The sequence below is a fragment of the Palaemon carinicauda genome, unplaced genomic scaffold (genome assembly GCF_036898095.1).
Source record: "Palaemon carinicauda isolate YSFRI2023 unplaced genomic scaffold, ASM3689809v2 scaffold33, whole genome shotgun sequence".
NCBI lineage: Eukaryota > Metazoa > Arthropoda > Malacostraca > Decapoda > Palaemonidae > Palaemon > Palaemon carinicauda.
In genome coordinates, this window is record NW_027170977.1 from 362,961 (window position 1) to 380,938 (window position 17,978).

A 17,978-nucleotide genomic window follows, 5' to 3' on the forward strand; every position below is an offset into this window, starting at 1 on the left:
TCCCAGTCGTAGAGGTACAGTGGTCGGGATTTTTGCAGGGAGGGGCCGCCCTCCCAGTCGTAGAGGTACAGTGGTCGGGATTTTTGCAGGGAGGGGCCGCCCTCCCAGTCGTAGAGGTACAGTGGTCGGGATTTTTGCAGGGAGGGGCCGCCCTCCCAGTCGGGATTTTTGCAGGGAGGGGCCGCCCTCCCAGTCGTAGAGGTACAGTGGTCGGGATTTTTGCAGGGAGGGGCCGCCCTCCCAGTCGTAGAGGTACAGTGGTCGGGATTTTTGCAGGGAGGGGCCGCCCTCCCAGTCGTAGAGGTACAGTGGTCGGGATTTTTGCAGGGAGGGGCCGCCCTCCCAGTCGTAGAGGTACAGTGGTCGGGATTTTTGCAGGGAGGGGCCGCCCTCCCAGTCGTAGAGGTACAGTGGTCGGGATTTTTGCAGGGAGGGGCCGCCCTCCCAGTCGTAGAGGTACAGTGGTCGGGATTTTTGCAGGGAGGGGCCGCCCTCCCAGTCGTAGAGGTACAGTGGTCGGGATTTTTGCAGGGAGGGGCCGCCCTCCCAGTCGTAGAGGTACAGTGGTCGGGATTTTTGCAGGGAGGGGCCGCCCTCCCAGTCGTAGAGGTACAGTGGTCGGGATTTTTGCAGGGAGTGGCCGCCCTCCCAGTCATAGAGGTACAATGGTCGTGATTTTTGCATGGAGTGGTCGCCAGTCCCAATGGAAGAAGTACAAAAGGGATCGCTCCCTGTCTGTTTCTTCCTCAAAGGAGAGCAAGGAGCAGAAACCTTTTTCTAGTCCTAAACTTTCTTTATCTGATCCTTCGTTATTGGAGTTCCCAGAGACAGACACCAGTAACGAAGAATGTCGACCATCTATTCCAACATGAGTTTGTAGTAATATCTCCAATACTTTTCAGTGAAGTTTAAAACATCACTAGTGGTCACGACCCTTTAGAATTGGTACTTAACAGGCAGAGAATAATACTACAATACAGGTCCCACTTATTTCACCAGAGTTTGAGATTCCTAATAGATCTCCGTCTCCCCCAACAAGTGGGTTGAGCTAGTGTGACCAGCTTTTTATTTCAGATTTAGGTAATCAAGGAGATTTATCTGTGGTCTAAGGAGTAACTCCTATTAAATCCTTACAAGTGTCTCTACAGCGTACTACGACTGTATGCCATTCACCTCCTTGTACTCCTCCCAGGATTCAGGAGGAATCATATTATTTGCCATCTAGACCACATAGTGAATCAGGCCTTCCTGTTATTCCATGGGGCTCTACAGGTAAGTTCTCCCCTTAGAGGGAAAGAGTTACGCATTATTCTCCAAGAAAATCTTCTCCTAAGATAGAAGCAGTGTTTTGTAGGTCCCTTAAGAAGACATTTGTTCAAAAGGAGCAAGAAGACTGGTCTTACCAACCAAGTGCTAGTCTTAAATTATCGCTGCGTTTGCAGTTCCACTAACAATCCCCAAGTAAGCTTTCCAACAAAGGAAAGGTGAAGCATTTGCCAGTAGATCCACAGGAACGGGCCACGCACCCCATTGTTTGCTCGCCATGGAACGCACTGCCATCACTAAACGTCCTCCTATTGGTGCACCATTAGAACGTGCCGCCACCAATTAATGTTTTTTGTTGGCGCTCCATCGGAACGGGCCTCCAACAATACGTGTCCTCAAGTTAAACATGTATTTTTCCTAACAGTACTTACCTCGAAATACTTTCGGGTTATTGCCCACCCATCCTGCCCCGAGTGCCTTACAGGAGTTCGAAGTAGTACTTAAACATATGCTTACTGGCGACACAGACCTAATAGCGCACTCTCGCGCGCTGGCCCCGGGTTGCCTCAGGGCACGTATCCATTTGCCACGGAGATAACCGACAAGGGAAAACGGAGATAGGGGGAATTAGGGAGGAGATCCTAGATACTCCTAAGAAAGTAGTTCGAGGTAAGTACTGTTAGGAAAAATACAAATTACTTAAAATTTGTGATTTTCTGCCTCATCCACCCCTTAAGTCCTAGTTGAAGGTAAAAGTGGCTAACATGTGAGCTGACAGCGGGTGGGAAGGGGCACTGACACCTCATTATGAATTTTAGTAGCCGAGTTTTCAGCATCACTGAAATCCTATGCCTATAAAAGGACTTCGGTTTGTACAGTTAGGAAAAATACAAATTAGTGTAGTGTACAGTACCTGCAGTTTAGAACGATCCGTTTTTTTATTCTTCTCTTACAGAAGTACATTAGAAATTCTTATATTGACTTGAAGTGGCCCTTATGTAAGACAGAAAACGAAAAATTGTGTATAGTCCATTCCTTTTAGCGAGTCATATTTGCACCGACTCGCAACGGTGCCCTTTTAGCTCGGAAAAGTTTCCTGGTCGCTGATTGGTTAGAGTTATCTCGTCCAACCAATCAGCGATCAGGAAACTTTTCCGAGCTAAAAGGGCACCGCTGCGAGTCGGTGCAAATATAACTCGCTAAAAGAAATGGCCATTAGTGAATAGTCATTTGTTATAAAAATATTTAGTTACTGTATATTGTGCATGAAAATATTTTGTGTATAAACGTTTAGTAGAAAGGAAATATTTTGTTTTAACTTTTTCTTCTTTAGATTCTGTAAAACTCTTTTTAAAATTTATTTTGTGCCCATCTGTTTAACTTAATATCTTCCATCTTCATTTTACAGACTAGCTGGAATATCAAAGCTTCGGTCACGGGACAAAACAGCAGAAAAGTTGGAGCTCTTGTTGACGCTTACTCAAACCGTCAATATGTCCAAATATTCTCAGGTAATTACCATATGTTATAAAGTATTTGTGTTGAAATATTGCCAAATGCATTCTAAATAAGATAGATTTTTTTTGTGTGTACGTATCCTCAAATTCAAAAGGAAAGGAAATGAGCAAAATTAAATTAGTTCTAATCAAGATAGTACAATGAGAAAGATGCAAGGGAAACAGGTCTTGTTATGAGACTATAGTATAGGGAATTACAGGTATAAGGAATTCCTATACAGTATTTCAAAGTAGCAGTTAAAGAAAGATAAGAAAATATTTATAAAAAAAAAAATGGTTGATTTGGATGGGGGACACTTTTGATCCTTTATTCAGTATACCCTTTCCCCAATCTGGTTTACAGAAAAATCTCTTGTCTTTACAGCTGTATTCAGTTTCCAACCATGCCCTTTTTTTGGTTTTTACCGATCTTAGTTTATTACCTCTGGTTTTAAATTCACAAAATGTCTTGGATAGAAAGTCTCTTTAGATACCCAAATGACAGTAGCCATCCTTTCTAAAATAGAATTCTAATATCCTTACTCTGGGAAAAAGTGTATAAAGACCAAAGACTTGATAAAGAGTTCATGCAGAGAAAGCAATGGACAAAAAGGTATAGAGACCTCATTTCACAAGTAAAACCACTGATAGAAATACTTTATGATAGTTTTTTAATGACATGTTGTACTGTTACCCAGGTCGTGTCATTGGAAGAAGAAATAGGTCATCAAGCTGAGGCAGTTGGTAGAGGTGATGCCCAGAGGGAGCAAGAACTTGAGGCCGAAGTTTCAAGACTTAAAACAATGGTTGCTAATGCAGTCACGAGCTATGACTGAAGACGGAAACATTGCATGCCAATGCACAGTCACGAGCTATGACTGAAGACGGAAACATTGCACATGTAGGAATTACTTTACTTCAGTATTTTTTATGCCAAAGTTTTCAGTAATCTCTAAAACAGATTGAAGTCATTAAATTTTTTATAGTTAATTTCATTGCTTTAATTACTGAAGCTGTGACTTTTCAAAACAACTGAAGGCCTTTATTATATAGTGTTTTCATTGCTTTACAGTAGTTAGTAATTAAGGAAGTGGTGGTAAATATGCACTAAGTATTATGACAGTTGAGTATCAAGTGGGTATCGATATATTCTTCTATTCATATTTTACTGTTATTTTGAAGTTATTTTGTTCCTAAAGCAGCCAATTTTTATGAAAGTATGATATCAGAATACTGCCTAAGAAGAATGGGAGCCTTTGTAGGTTGACGGCCAGATCCGTTTTCATTCATAGAAAATGGGAATATTATAAAGTGGGGTGAACTGTGGCCCTCATTCTAAAATCGAGTTCGTAGAAAACTGGAATATTCTGAACTGTGGCCGTCGTTTTAAAAACGATTTTGGCAGGAGAAGCTAACTTAAAAAACCCACCTAACCTATGCTAAAAGCCGTATCCTTACCAAGGGGGGCTTCGCCCCCCCCCCCCCCCCCCCCCCCCGGACACCCCCCCCTTACCTACTACGGGAGCGAGAAGATTCGTGGCCGGAGTAAGAACTCAAGCCACATAAATTTTCAGGTAATTTAGGGTTTTCCGCAAAAAACATAAAAGTGTGCGTTTAAGCACACATTTAAGATCCGTAGACCATTTCCAAACGTTTTTATTCCATACAAGATAACAGTTGGAGCGATAATAAGCAAATTAGGACGCTTGGCCGTAGCGCTACAAACTACCCGAAGAATGTTTTACGGCATTAACGTAATTATTCTGAAAACAGAATTGTGAGAGCGAACGTTTAGACCTCCGCAGGGGAATTCCAGGAATGGTTGTCAGAAGCATGGCGGGATATCAATAGCATAACTTCTGATTACCTGAGGACTAAGGAATCCCAAGGTTAGTGCTGTAGAATTTGTTTGCAAAATGTTAAAGGAAATGGATAAATATTTTGCTAGTTTTAATATAGATGTAACATGGTTTATGAGTTTAATTTGTTCTAGGAGAGAGCTCATAAATTAATATAAATTTTCCCAATTTATTGGGCCTGTCTGATCAAAGATATTGGAGTAATTTTAGCCCTCTGGAAGCATAGTAAACTTTATAGATGCTGTCTGAGCCAAAGATCTGAAGAAATAAAGGAAATTATCTTAGTGTGTTCCTCATGTCCATAAGTACACATACTGTACAGTGAACATTTCTTTTGTGAACAGCTTCTTAAAGTTTGAGATCAATTCCTGGTCCATGGATTGGATTTTGTAGTGGTGTTGGATGGAAGGAATTTGATGTCCTCCGTTATGTCGTCTTTAATGGAGGAAGGATGGTCAGTAGCATTTTCCATTAGTAACAAGGCTTGGAGTGGGAGGTTCTTCTCCATAAGGTACTTTTTGACCTCATAGACCCATTGCTCTAAGAAAATAAGTCACCCAAGCCTTGTTATTTGACCCCCAAATAACGTTAAATTGCATCTTTGCACCTCGTACTTCTCAGAGGCCAATGGATTCTAGTTATACACTAGGAGAGGGTTGATTTTGCGGTCTCCGTTAGCATTTGCTCAGAACAGAAGGATTAGGGGGTCCTTCGGGAGTTTGTGACAAGGAATTGCCTCTTCTGTTGTAATGTAGATCCTCCTGGTCATCTTCCAAAAAAGATTGGTTTCCTTTTCAGAAGGTCAGCATACATTACTTTTGATTTTTCACAAATAGTGTTTACAGTAATCAAATCTCATCTTAACTGCATTTCATTAATGCTGATAAGCAGCAACTTTTCACTGATATAAAAAATATATGGCTGTTGTTTTGTCAATGACAGCCCCCCTTGCACAACACTTAATTGATTTGATCTCTTCCCTTTTTTTTTTCTTCAGAATTGTACAAATCATGGGTTTTATATGATTGTATATTTTTTGGCTTCTCTGCCCCACACACACTTTACTCAAGTGCCTCTATAAATAGTTTTTCACTTTTATAGTATTCGTCTCCTTACCGTCTAAATTGATCATCTTGGAGACCATTGTCATGAAATTGTACTGTTAACGTGACAATGTGAGCTAATGTCCAAGAAAATAACCTAGAAATTACATGAGCAATGGTTTCTTCTCTTTACATGCTAGTCTCATTAATAATTTTCACAAAGAAGTTTCTGCTTGCAGATTTATATAGTCCTCATAATCTAATTTTAATTTTTGTGCTCAAATCCCCTTTTGCTCGTACAGTGTTCAAAATTACTGCTAAAGCAAGGTACTATACAGTCCTACCGATGATCCAACACAGCTGATTAGATTTCACTAAATCAATATAAGCTTCAAGGTGTAATTCACAAAATAATTTTTTTAATCCATTGGAAGATGCTTTAGGTTTAGAGAACTGCAGCATATCCAAAATCCTTAACCCTTTTACCCCCAACGCTATTTGGAACTTTCCATACCTTAACCCCCAAGCTTTTTTTTTTTTTCAAGCACATTTTGCAATATATTTTTTTTTTAATTGCTCTAACAGCCTTAATTTTTGTCATAGAGAGGTTAGGTTGGTCTCATTCTTTTGGAAAATGCCTGAAGTTTCTCATAAAGTTATCAAAAATATGCAAAATAATGTAAATAGCAGTTTTTTTGCAAGGACGTACCGGTACATCCATGGGGGTAAAGGTATGAGTTTTGTGAAATGTACCAGTACGTCCTTTGGGGGTAAAAGGGTTAATGCCCAGTTTGATTATAGTGCTGTCTTGTTACCTTCTCTAACTTTTTGGGAAGGTTATATTTTGATAGACGTGTATTTGTTTGTATGTCTGTTTGTGTGTTTGTGATTCGCATAACTCAAAAACTATTTTACCGAATCTCATAAAATTTGGTGAGGTGATTGACCTTAATCCAGGGGCAATTTGATTAGAATTTGGAAGAGATTGGACCAAAAGTCAAGGTTAAGATCATGAATTATAAAACAACATCTTTTTGCTATATCGTGGTCAATTTTTATCTGGTTTGCATGAAACTAGTGCCGAAATGTGCATGATTCAGTTGCCTATCTTGTGATATACAATATGAAATAGGCAAAAGTATGCACTCTACTGGGTTTCTATTCTAGTTTATTTTTTATTTTGGTAAGCAAAATAAGCGTTTTATTTTCTTGACAGAAAGCCTTGATGGTTTGAAGACCCATACTGAAGAATTGACAGCTAGTAAATCTCACATACAGAAGAAATATGATGCTGCTGTCGATGCTAAAGTCAATCAGCTAAAAGTAAGTTCTTTTGTACTTGCAAGATTTTATTGTCTAGTTTTGAAAGCACTTCATATTTTAAATGGTACTGTATCTGTATTTTCATATATTTTGTTATATTTTCTTGAGGTTATTGTGGATTTGATCATTATATTTCTGTTATTAAATTTCCAAAATTTTTCAAAGAAAAAACAAACACAATTGTCAGTTTTTACGAGTTATTTTGAAAAATTTTGGGGTTTAGTAAAATAAGGTAGATTACGGCATTTGCATTAACAGAGCTGAAAAAGATTGAAGTAATTTTTTGGGTATTTCCTAGAGATGAAAAATAAAGGCCCATAAGCATTTGATATTCCATGTTTGTGTTTAACCCTTTTACCCCCAGGCTCTTTGGAAATTTCCAACCCTTAACCCCCAGGGGGTTATTTTTTTCCCAGCACATTTTTCAGTATATATTTTTTAAATTGCTCTAAAAGCCTTAATTTTTGTCATAGAGAGGTCAGGTTGGTCTCATTCTCTTGGAAAATGCCTGAAATTTTTCAAATGATTATGAAAAATATGAAAAAAAAAAGAAAATTTATAGCATTTTTTTGCAAGGACGTACCAGTACGTCCATGGGGGTAAAGGGATGGGTTTTGTGAAACGTACCAGTACGTCCTTTGGGGGTAAAAGGGTCAAGGGATTTTTAGAAATAATATGTACTGTTGAATGACATAAGGTATAGTTTCTCTCATATATAGATACCTATTGTTAACCGAGAAAAAGTGAAATAGAGAAGGAAATCATATTTGATTCAGTTTACCATTAATGAGAGCTCTCCAGGTTGCTGTGACCCAGCGAGAAGCAGAGTTGCAGCGGTTAAGACAACAGCTTCATCGGAGGTCTTGCAATGCCAGCAGCTGTACAACCAGTTCAGGGGGATCTCTCTCAGGTTATAGAACAGGTACAATACAATTTTTAATAGGAATGCATTTTTCCAATTAGGTATTGCTAGTTATCCATTTATCCTTCTAATTTCAGTGTGGCTAGATGTAAGGCATTGTATTCGATTATATGTAGACTGCATGAGGTGATAACACAGGTGAAAAATTGAAAGTTGTTTAAATTTATTAATTCATCCGTAAAAGCTCCAGAGGTGAATGAAAAATAAACAATTTAGGGGATAATATTTTACATAACTGAATCTGTCACATTGTTGACAAAGGATTGATCGGGTAAGTGATTGCCAAAGAGGTTAACCCTTTTACCCCCAAAGGACGTACTGGTACGTTTGACAAAACTCGTCTCTTTACCCCCATGGACATACCGGTACGTCCTTGCAAATAACGGCTAATTACTTTTTTTTGCATATTTTTGATAACTTTGTGAGAAACTTCAGGCATTTTCCAAAATAATGAGACCAACCTGACCTCCCTATGACGAAAATTAAGGCTGTCAGCGCAATCTAAAAAAGAAAATATTGCAAAACATGCTTGAAAAAGAAAAACGCCTTGGGGGTTAAGGGTTGGAAAGTTCCAAATAGCTTAGGGGTAAAAGGGTTAATGCAGTTATTAACTAGAGTGACACAGCCTTGTTTATTTTAAGTTGGTAAGCAACGTCTTTCTGGGAAACTTTGGATTGATGGAATCCAATCATCTGTATGGCAATTGTGGTTGGTGCTGAGGTGTTTTCTTGCCTATGTTCCATCATTTGAAAGTTCATACCGATCAGCTGGTAATGTCTCTCAGTCGTCGGTCCTCTTCCTCATTTTATAAGGCCATGTCCATCAGCTTATTTTGAAGGCTGCTTACAATTGTTTGCTGATCTTTTTAGGAGTTTTTAAGCCACTGAACAACAGTTACTTTCAAGGATTATTGTTTATGGTACAGTAAGTGTGCAGAGAGGAGAGGTCCCCTTTTTCGTTTCATTTGTTTGATGTCGGCTACTCCCCAAAATTGAGGAAATGCCTTTGTATATGTATGTATATGTGCAGCTTGGTCCCCCTAACAGATCATATGGGTATAATTGGCTTTATTTTAAATCAATTACCGTCACACAGGCCTTTAGTGAGGTTGCCTAGGCAAGAGCTACGGTAACCGGTAGGTGCCATAACTGTCTAGTCCCTCTGTAGATGGAACCACCTCCCATAGTTGAAAGAAGATTAAGACACACAGTGGAACCACTGTAGCTTTTGTTCAGGCAGATTTAGGTACCGCATGTTGTTAAGACCCAAAATCCATTAATGACAACCAGTTTAACTGCTTTTCTATTTCATCAATCAAGGAAGTAACTGATGATTGAGATGGTTTGTTATTAAGTCCTGTAACGGCAGTCTGTCTTTCCTCAAAGAAGACTGCACCCTTTTGTCCAGGCATCCCTAACTTGTTTTTATGCACAGGTCAAAACAAGAAGGGAATAACTAAGAATACTATCTTATTCTGGCTCTGAGAAACAATAATGATATCCGTGGTATTGCTGCAACCTTGGCATTCTGTAAGAACCACTTGGAAACAGGGACTCAGCTCAGGTATATGAAAAGGTAGGCCACCTTCACTGCGTATCACTTGAAAGATTGTTCGCACAGGTCTCTAGACACCTGCTTAGGTTCTGTTATAGCCACCGAACAGTTTATATAAAGACCCGTGCTCCTGCAGGACAGCTAGCATTTTGTTGCATCATCGATTACTTCATTTTAATTATGGTATGAGAGTAGAATGAATGGTTTCCTCTTTATTCTCCTGGGAATACCTACATTGATGACTACGTATGCAGGTAAGCTACCCACTTTGGGCAGATATATTGTCCAATAAATTTGATGACGCTCTTACTTAAGGCCAAACTTGTTGGGTTGTGACTCCATCACTTACCTCTATTTCAAATGAGGCTGTGTGTCCTGCTCTTCAGTTCTCTCATGAGCCAAGCATGAATGGATACTTTGGGTTAAGGGTCAGACAGACGCTCTAAATTTTATAGCTGAGGACTTTCTAAGGAAGATTCCCATATAAGTGACAAGCTTTTGTATTTGAGTAGGAACAATCTACTGTACTAATTTCAAAAGTACAGTAATTAGTAATTTTCCTAGCTATGCAAACTTGAATCATTACCTCTGCCAACAAATTTGGAAGGAGGTTATGTTTTATCCCGGTTTGTTTGTGAACAGATTTCTGGCCATAATTTTAATCGTAGATTAATGAAACTTACAGGGATTAAACTGCTATGTAAAAAGCTGCAAATGATTAAATTTTGGAAGGTTACGGTCAAGGAAAATGTCCAATTCATGTAATCAGCCACAATTTCGTACATCGTTGTCACAGAGACTTCAAACTTGGTTTATGATTGAGTGTATGAAAATCAACGCACATTAATACATGTCATGGTCAAAGGTCAAGGTTCTCTAAGTGCAAGCAAATAGTCGAGAATAAGCTGTTGTGACGGAGGACTACACTCTACTGAATTCCCCTCTAGTTTATTTATATTTCCCAACTCATTCACGCTACAAGTCCTGACCAAGAACTGAGTGATAACAAAGGAGCTAGCTCCGACACCCTGAGCCAGGTGGGAATAATCTGCAACCATACAATGTTGCTAGCCCCTCGATATTTCATCAATTTTGTTGTAACAAAACAATAACAGAGGTAACCCTTATAAAGATCTCAGGTTTGTGTAGCTAAGAAAAATACAACTTATTTTTAAAATTTGTAGTATTTTAGTCGTAAATATTCTTGGCTTTTGATCATATATGTTCTGACATGAAAACAAATCGTTTGTTCTTAAAACAGGAGAAACTTCATTACAAATGATATTCATTGATTTGTCTATTTCTACGTATATCAATTCTACTGCCATTTCCTCCTCATGCTGCTTATTCTGTCCATATTCTAAATGTTGAAATGCTACCGCTAGAGTTATTGGGTCCTTTAACAATGCAGCTAATGCTACACTGTATGCCTCTGTGGTTACGGCTCATTTTTCCTTTCCCAACACATACACCGAATAGTCTGGCCTTTTCTTTCCCATTCTCCTCCGTCTTCATTCACCTGACAACACTATCACCAAACAATTCTTTTTTGCTTAAGGGGTTAACTACTGCACTGTATTTGTTCCGTATCTACTTTCTACATGGTAACGGTAGAAGAGACTCTTTAGCTATGGTAAGCAACTCTTTTAGGAGAAGGATACTCCAAAATCAAACCATTGTTTTCTAGTCATGGGTAGTGCCATAACTGTCTTGGGTTAGAGTTCCCTTGCTTGAAGGTACACTCAGTCACACATCTTTTTCCTTAATTTCTTTCCTCATCAGACTATTTTCCTTGTTGGAGCCCTTTGGGCTTATAGCATCCTGCATTTTCAGTAAGGGTTGTAGCTTAGCTAGTAATAATAATAATAATAATAATAATAATAATAATATTTATATGTAATTTTAACAGGTATGGAAATTTTCATAACCCTAAAATGACGTTCAGAGATTTTATTCTTGTGCCTCTGATATTTGTTAATACTTCTATTAGTAAAGAGTCTTTTCTTATGTACTTGTTTACACTTGATAACAATGTTCAATCAATCTTGGTAAATCTGAATGATCCATATTCTTTCAGGATGCCCGAGAAACTAAGTGCCTCGACTGAGGTGGATTAGATGCCGTCTTGCACGGTCTGCTCGTTAATCCTGTTGCTAGGACACTTTTCAAACACAGAGCTTTTCCAGGTATGGTAATATACTCTTCCATGTAGTTAATTGGTTTCCAAGAGACCCGATGTAAGTTGATTTTCACTCTATAAAGGGCTCTTAACTTACAAACATCCAGATATACAAACATATTTCCAACTGAAATTTTATATTTCAGATATTGCATAAAAAGTTCATAATGAAATACTGTAATTGGACAAAAGTATTTAATTTAATAAAGTAAGCAAGACGGCAATTACAATATGAAATTGGACTATTTGTTGTCTTTTGCAGCGGAAAATTGTAGGCCTGTGAGTTAGGTTAGGTCTACCCTAGGACAAAATGTAGCAAAATTAGACTTACAGACGGCTTCTTGGAATCTATTAAGTTTTTTTAAGTTAACTTTCATTACTTATCTGCTATCATTTCATATAATCCATATACAGTATTAGGCTTCTGTGTGAAGTACAGTACTGTAAAGTACACTTATAAAACTACTTAACTAAGATTTTATTTTTGTAGACTGACCTAAAGTTGGAACTGACATGCCAAGAGGGAGTATTAACCCTTTTACCCCCAAGCTATTTGGAACTTTCCAACCCTTAACCCCTAGGCATTTTCTTTTTCAAGCACATTTTGCAATATATTTCTTTTAAATTTCACTGACAGCCTTAATTTTCGTCATAGAGAGGTCAGGTTGGTCTCATTCTTTTGGAAAATGCCTGAAGTTTCTCATAAAGTTATCAAAAATATGTAAAATAATGTAGATAGCAGTTTTTTGCAAGGGCTTACCAGTACGTCCATGGGGGTAATGGGATGAGTTTTGTGAAACGTACCAGTACGTCCATTGTTGGTAAAGAGATGAGTTTTGTGAAACGTACCAGTACGTCCATTGTGGATAAAGGGATGAGTTTTGTGAAACGTACCAGTACATCCATTGTGGGTAAAGAGATGAGTTTTGTGAAACGTACCAATACATCCATTGTGGATAAAGGGATGAGTTTTGTGAAACGTACCAGTACGTCCATTGGGGGTAAAGGGATGAGTTTTGTGAAACGTACCACTACGTCCATTGGGGGTAAAAGGGTTACTGTAATGTCAAAAGGGCTTATCAGTATAAAGGTCACTTTCTATCCATTTATTGTTATTTAATAATGATTTTCTTTCAGGAAATGTTTAGAATATACTTTTTTCATACTGTATATTGCTAAAATTTATATTTGACTTCTGGGGTAAAAATCCACATCATTATTTAGTAAAATTTGGGATAATTTTCATGTACTATCACCAGACAGACAAATGCTCTCTAATTTCCTTTGAGTACAGTGTGTCCTTTTGAAAAGGAATGGTGCACTAGTTAAAACTTAGAGGAACTTGTAGTAATAATAGCATTGCTTTTTAGGTATTTTTATACATACCTGGATTTATATATTCTTTTAGATATTAGAAATTAATTTAGGATTGAAGCAAAGTGTCTTTTGAAAGGATTGGTGCACTAGTTAAAATTTGGAGGGATTTGTCGCATTAATAGTTTTGGATTTTAGGCATTTTTATACAACCCTGGAATTATTTCACATTTAAAAGTATATTAGAAATATTTTAAAAAGATGTAAATACCACTATAAGAATTTCATACTCTCGAAAGCCTAAAATTGTCAAGTTATAAGTTCATTTAAAAAAAACATAAGGACAAGGGTAGTTGAAAAGAGGCCAATAATGTAAAAAAAGGAAAAATTTATAATTGCATTTAGCAAAATGGTCAGCTTGGTTGATGCTGAAGATATACACTGGTTTAGAGACTGAAAGATTCATTTCTATTTTCTTAATGCATTTTCTTAGTGCAAGGTTGAATGTCATGTTGAATGGAGAGTTACTTGAGGAGGTGGATCAGTTTAAGTACTTGGGGTCTGTTGTTGCAGCAAATGGTGGAGTGGAAGCAGATGTGCGTCAGAGAGTGAATGAAGGTTGCAAAGTGTTGGGGGCAGTTAAGGGAGTAGTAAAAAATAGAGGGTTGGGCATGAATGTAAAGAGAGTTCTATATGAGAAAGTGATTGTACCAACTGTGATGTATGGATCGGAGTTGTGGGGAATGAAAGTGATGGAGAGACAGAAATTGAATGTGTTTGAGATGAAGTGTCTGAGGAGTATGGCTGGTGTATCTCGAGTAGATAGGGTCAGGAACGAGGTGGTGAGGGTGAGAACGGGTGTAAGAAATGAGTTAGCGGCTAGAGTGGATATGAATGTGTTGAGGTGGTTTGGCCATGTTGAGAGAATGGAGAATGGCTGTCTGCTAAAGAAGGTGATGAATGCAAGAGTTGATGGGAGAAGTACAAGAGGAAGGCCAAGGTTTGGGTGGATGGATGGTGTGAAGAAAGCTCTGGGTGATAGGAGGATAGATGTGAGAGAGGCAAGAGAGCGTGCTAGAAATAGGAATGAATGGCGGGCGATTGTGACGCAGTTCCGGTAGGCCCTGCTGCTTCCTCCGGTGCCTTAGATGACCGCGGAGGTAGCAGCAGTAGGGGACTCAGCAGTATGAAGCTTCATCTGTGGTGGAAATGTGGGAGGTTGGGCTGTGGCACCCTAGCAGTACCAGCTGAACTCGGCTGAGTCCCTGGTTAGGCTGGAGGAACATAGAGAGTAGAGGTCCCCTTTTTTGTTTGTTCTTGTTGATGTCGGCTACCCCCCAAAATTGGGGGAAGTGCCTTTGGTATATGTATGTATGTATGTAATGCATTTTTATCTGTTTCACTAACATATTCAGTATAAATACTCTCTTTATAATTGGATTTTTAGGAATGAACTAAAATTTATTTAGAATGATGTACTGTAGTACATTTTTTGTGTACTTTATTTGACAACTCACCCTGTAACTTTATAACCAAAGTTTGAAACGATAGGTTGGTTTTGTAATATATTCATAAGCCGAAGGAATATTTGAGTTTTCAACACTTCCAGTTTAACCCTTTAACCCCCAGGCTATTTGGAAATTTCCAACCCTTAACCCCCAGGCGGTTATTTTTTTCCCAGCACATTTTGCAGTATATATTTTTTAAATTGCTCTAACAGCCTTAATTTTTGTCATAGAGAGGTCAGGTTGGTCTCATTCTCTTGGAAAAATGCCTGAATTTTCTCAAAAAATTATCAAAAATATGAAGAAAAAAAAATTTATAGCATTTTTTTGAAAGGACGTACCGGTACGTCCATGGGGGTAAAGGGATGGCTTTTGTGAAACGTACCAGTACGTCCTTTGGGGGTAAGAGGGTTAATATATATAGTCATCCCCTGCTTATCGAGGATTCGCATATGAAACCTGACTATTTGTTGACTTTTCTACCTGCAAATCAAAGTTATGGGTTCCAGGTTAGGCTTACCCTAAGTCAAAATCTAACTAAATTGGACTTACAAACAGCTTTTTGTAACCTATTATATATGTTTAAGGACCTTCTGTATTGTTTATTTCTTCGTTTTGCAGATCTTGTGGAAGATGGGCTTCTCACGGCACCCCAGATGTGTGTCCAGCAGTTTCCAGTCTAATTGCAGCCTTGGGGCCACATCTTGGTCCCCTCGTCACCAGAGAAAGATTCTGTCCTTTGTTTTTAGCTGGTAGGTAAAATGGAAATGACCTGGGGAAGTGATCTATTGCCTTGACTTCTCTTTTCAATATGAAGTACTTATTTCTAACATTTAATGTCTGTCGTATAGATTCTGTTAACTTTTTTCTTGCTTACACTCGATACATTTGTCCCTTTCACATATTATTTATGAAAAGGTGAGTGGTATTCATAATGTAGATCAAGTAAGTGGTGTTCTTAATTACCCTGAATTAGTTTAGATGGGTTGTGTCCTTACAGTCGAATATTATGATTATTATTATTACTACCTAAGCTATAACCCTACTAGGGAAAGCAGGATACTATAAGCCCAATAGCTCTAACAGGGAAAATAGCATAATGAAGAAAGGAAATAAGGAAACATAGAATAGTGTGCCCGAGTGTACCCTCAAACAAGAGAACTGTAAACTCTAACCCGAGACAGTGGAAGACCATGATACAGAGGCTGTGGCACTACCCAAAAGAATAATAGTTTGATTTTGGAATGTCTATCTCCTAGAAGACACTGGACACAACAACATCAGCCAAGCTGATCATTCTGGTAGATGCAATTTTCATTTTCTTTCTTCACTTATGGTATTGATCTCTTGTTAACTAAAATCTTTTTTAAATTTAGACTTCATTAGTGAGCATCGAGAATCGCACAGTTTACAAAACTAGATAGTTACGACAAAGAAAAAACTACATTCTACACTTGGATCCTTCTCTTTGGTTACGGTTCTTTCTCTTTGCCTACACATACGCCGAATAGTCTGGCCTATTCTTAACAGATTCTCCTCTGTCCTCACACACCTGACAACACTGAGGTTACTAAACAATTCTTCTTCGCTCAAGGGGTTAACTACTGCACTGTATTTGTTCTGTGGCTACTTTCCTCTTAGTAATGGTAGAAGAGACTCTTTAGCTATGGTAAGCAGCTCTTCTAGGAGAAGGACACTCCAAAATCAAACCATTGTTCTCTAGTCTTGGGTAGTGCCATAGCCTCTGTACCATGGTCTTCCACTGTCTTGGGTTAGAGTTCTCTTGCTTGAGGGTACAATCAGGCACCCTATTCTATTTAATTTCTCTTCCTCTTGTTTTGTTAAAGTTTTCATAGTTTATATAGGAAATATTTATTTTAATGTTACTCTTCTTAAAATATTTTATTTTTCCTTCTTTCCTTTCCTTACTGGGCTATTTTCCCTGTTGGGGCCCCTGGGCTTATAGCATTTTGCTTTTCCAGCTAGGTTTGTAGCTTAGCAAATAATAATAATAATAATAATAATAATTATGAAAAAAATGTAATTTTAATTGGAAATTCTCCATAGAAATATACTGTTCTCAGCCGTATTTCATTAAAATACAGGCAACCGTAATTTCTACCCTACTTTGTTATTATCTTTTACAGGTTGGTAACTTTAATATCACATCTTTTAACTCTATATATATATATATATATATATATATATATATATATATATATATATATATATACACATGTTTTTAAAACGGTAAAAGCCTGGCATTTTCAATAAAGGTTGTAGCTTAGCTAGTAATAATAATAATGATGATATTTATATGTAATTTTAACAGGTATAGACATTTTCATAACCCTAAAATTGATGTTCAGAGATTTCATTCTTGCGCCTCTGATATTTTGTTAGTAATTTTATTAGTAAAGATTCTCTTCTTATGTACTTGTTTACACTTGATAACAATCTTCAATCAATCTTGGTAAATCTGAATGATCCATCTTCTTTCAGGATGCCCGAGAAACTAATCGGCTCAATTGATGGGATTTAGATGACGTCTTGCACGGACTGCTCGTTAATCCCGTTGCTCCGGACACTTCAAACACAGAGCTTTTCCAGGTATGGTAATATACTCTTCCATGTAGTTAATTGGTTTCCAAGAGACCCGATGTAAGTTGATTTTCACTCTATAAAGGGCTCTTGACTTACAAACATCCAGATATACAAACATATTTCCAACTGAAATTCTAAATGTCAGATATTTTATAAAAAGTTCATGATGAAATACTGTAATTGGACAAAATTATTTAATTTAACCCTTTTACCCCCAAAGGACGTACTGGTACGTTTCACAAAACTCATCCCTTTACCCCCATGGATGTACCGGTACGTCCTTGCAAAAAACTGCCATTTAAATTTTTTTTTTCATATTTTTGATAATTTTTTGAGAAACTTCAGGCAGTTTCCAAGAGAATGAGACCAACCTGACCTCTCTATGACAAAGATTAATGCTGTTAGAACAATTTAAAAAAAAATATACTGCAAAATGTGCTTGAAAACAAAATAACCCTTGGGGGTTAAGGGTTGGAAATTTCCAAATAGCCTGGGGGTAAAAGGGTTAATGCAGTAAGCAAGACAGCAATTACAATATGAAATTGGACTATATGTTGAGTTTTGCAGTGGAAAATCGTAGGCCTGTGAGTTAGGTTAGGCCTACCCTAGGACAAAGTGTAGAAAAATTAGACTTACAGACGGCTTCTTGGAATCTATAAAGTTTTTAAGTTAACTTTCATTACTTATCTGCTATCATTTTATATATTCCTTATACAGTATTAAGCTTCTGTGTGAAGTACAGTACTGTAAAGTACACTTATAAAACTACGTAACTAAGATTTATTTTTGTAGACTGACCTAAAGTTGGAACTGACATGCCAAGAGGGAGTATTAACCCTTTTACCCCCAAGCTATTTGGAAATTTCCAACCCTTAACCCCTAGGCATTTTCTTTTTCAAGCACATTTTGCAAT

General features: G+C 37.8%; 1 protein-coding gene across 4 annotated transcripts in view; it reads left to right on the top strand.

The window, feature by feature from the left end:
* Positions 1–17,978, top strand: part of LOC137636566 (uncharacterized) — a 39,528-nt gene that overhangs the window by 14,378 nt on the left and 7,172 nt on the right. The window contains exons 4-8 of one of the 4 annotated variants that reach the window (XM_068368963.1): positions 2,675–2,777; positions 6,881–6,987; positions 7,789–7,909; positions 15,083–15,213; positions 16,964–17,071. In XM_068368963.1, the coding sequence (XP_068225064.1) occupies positions 2,675–2,777; positions 6,881–6,987; positions 7,789–7,909; positions 15,083–15,144 (393 nt within the window). In that variant the 3' untranslated portion in view covers positions 15,145–15,213; positions 16,964–17,071. Of the gene's footprint in view, positions 1–2,674; positions 2,778–6,880; positions 6,988–7,788; positions 7,910–11,540; positions 11,650–15,082; positions 15,217–16,963; positions 17,072–17,978 lie in introns of those variants that run through there. The other 3 variants (XM_068368966.1, XM_068368964.1, XM_068368965.1) reach the window with 3 other exon arrangements.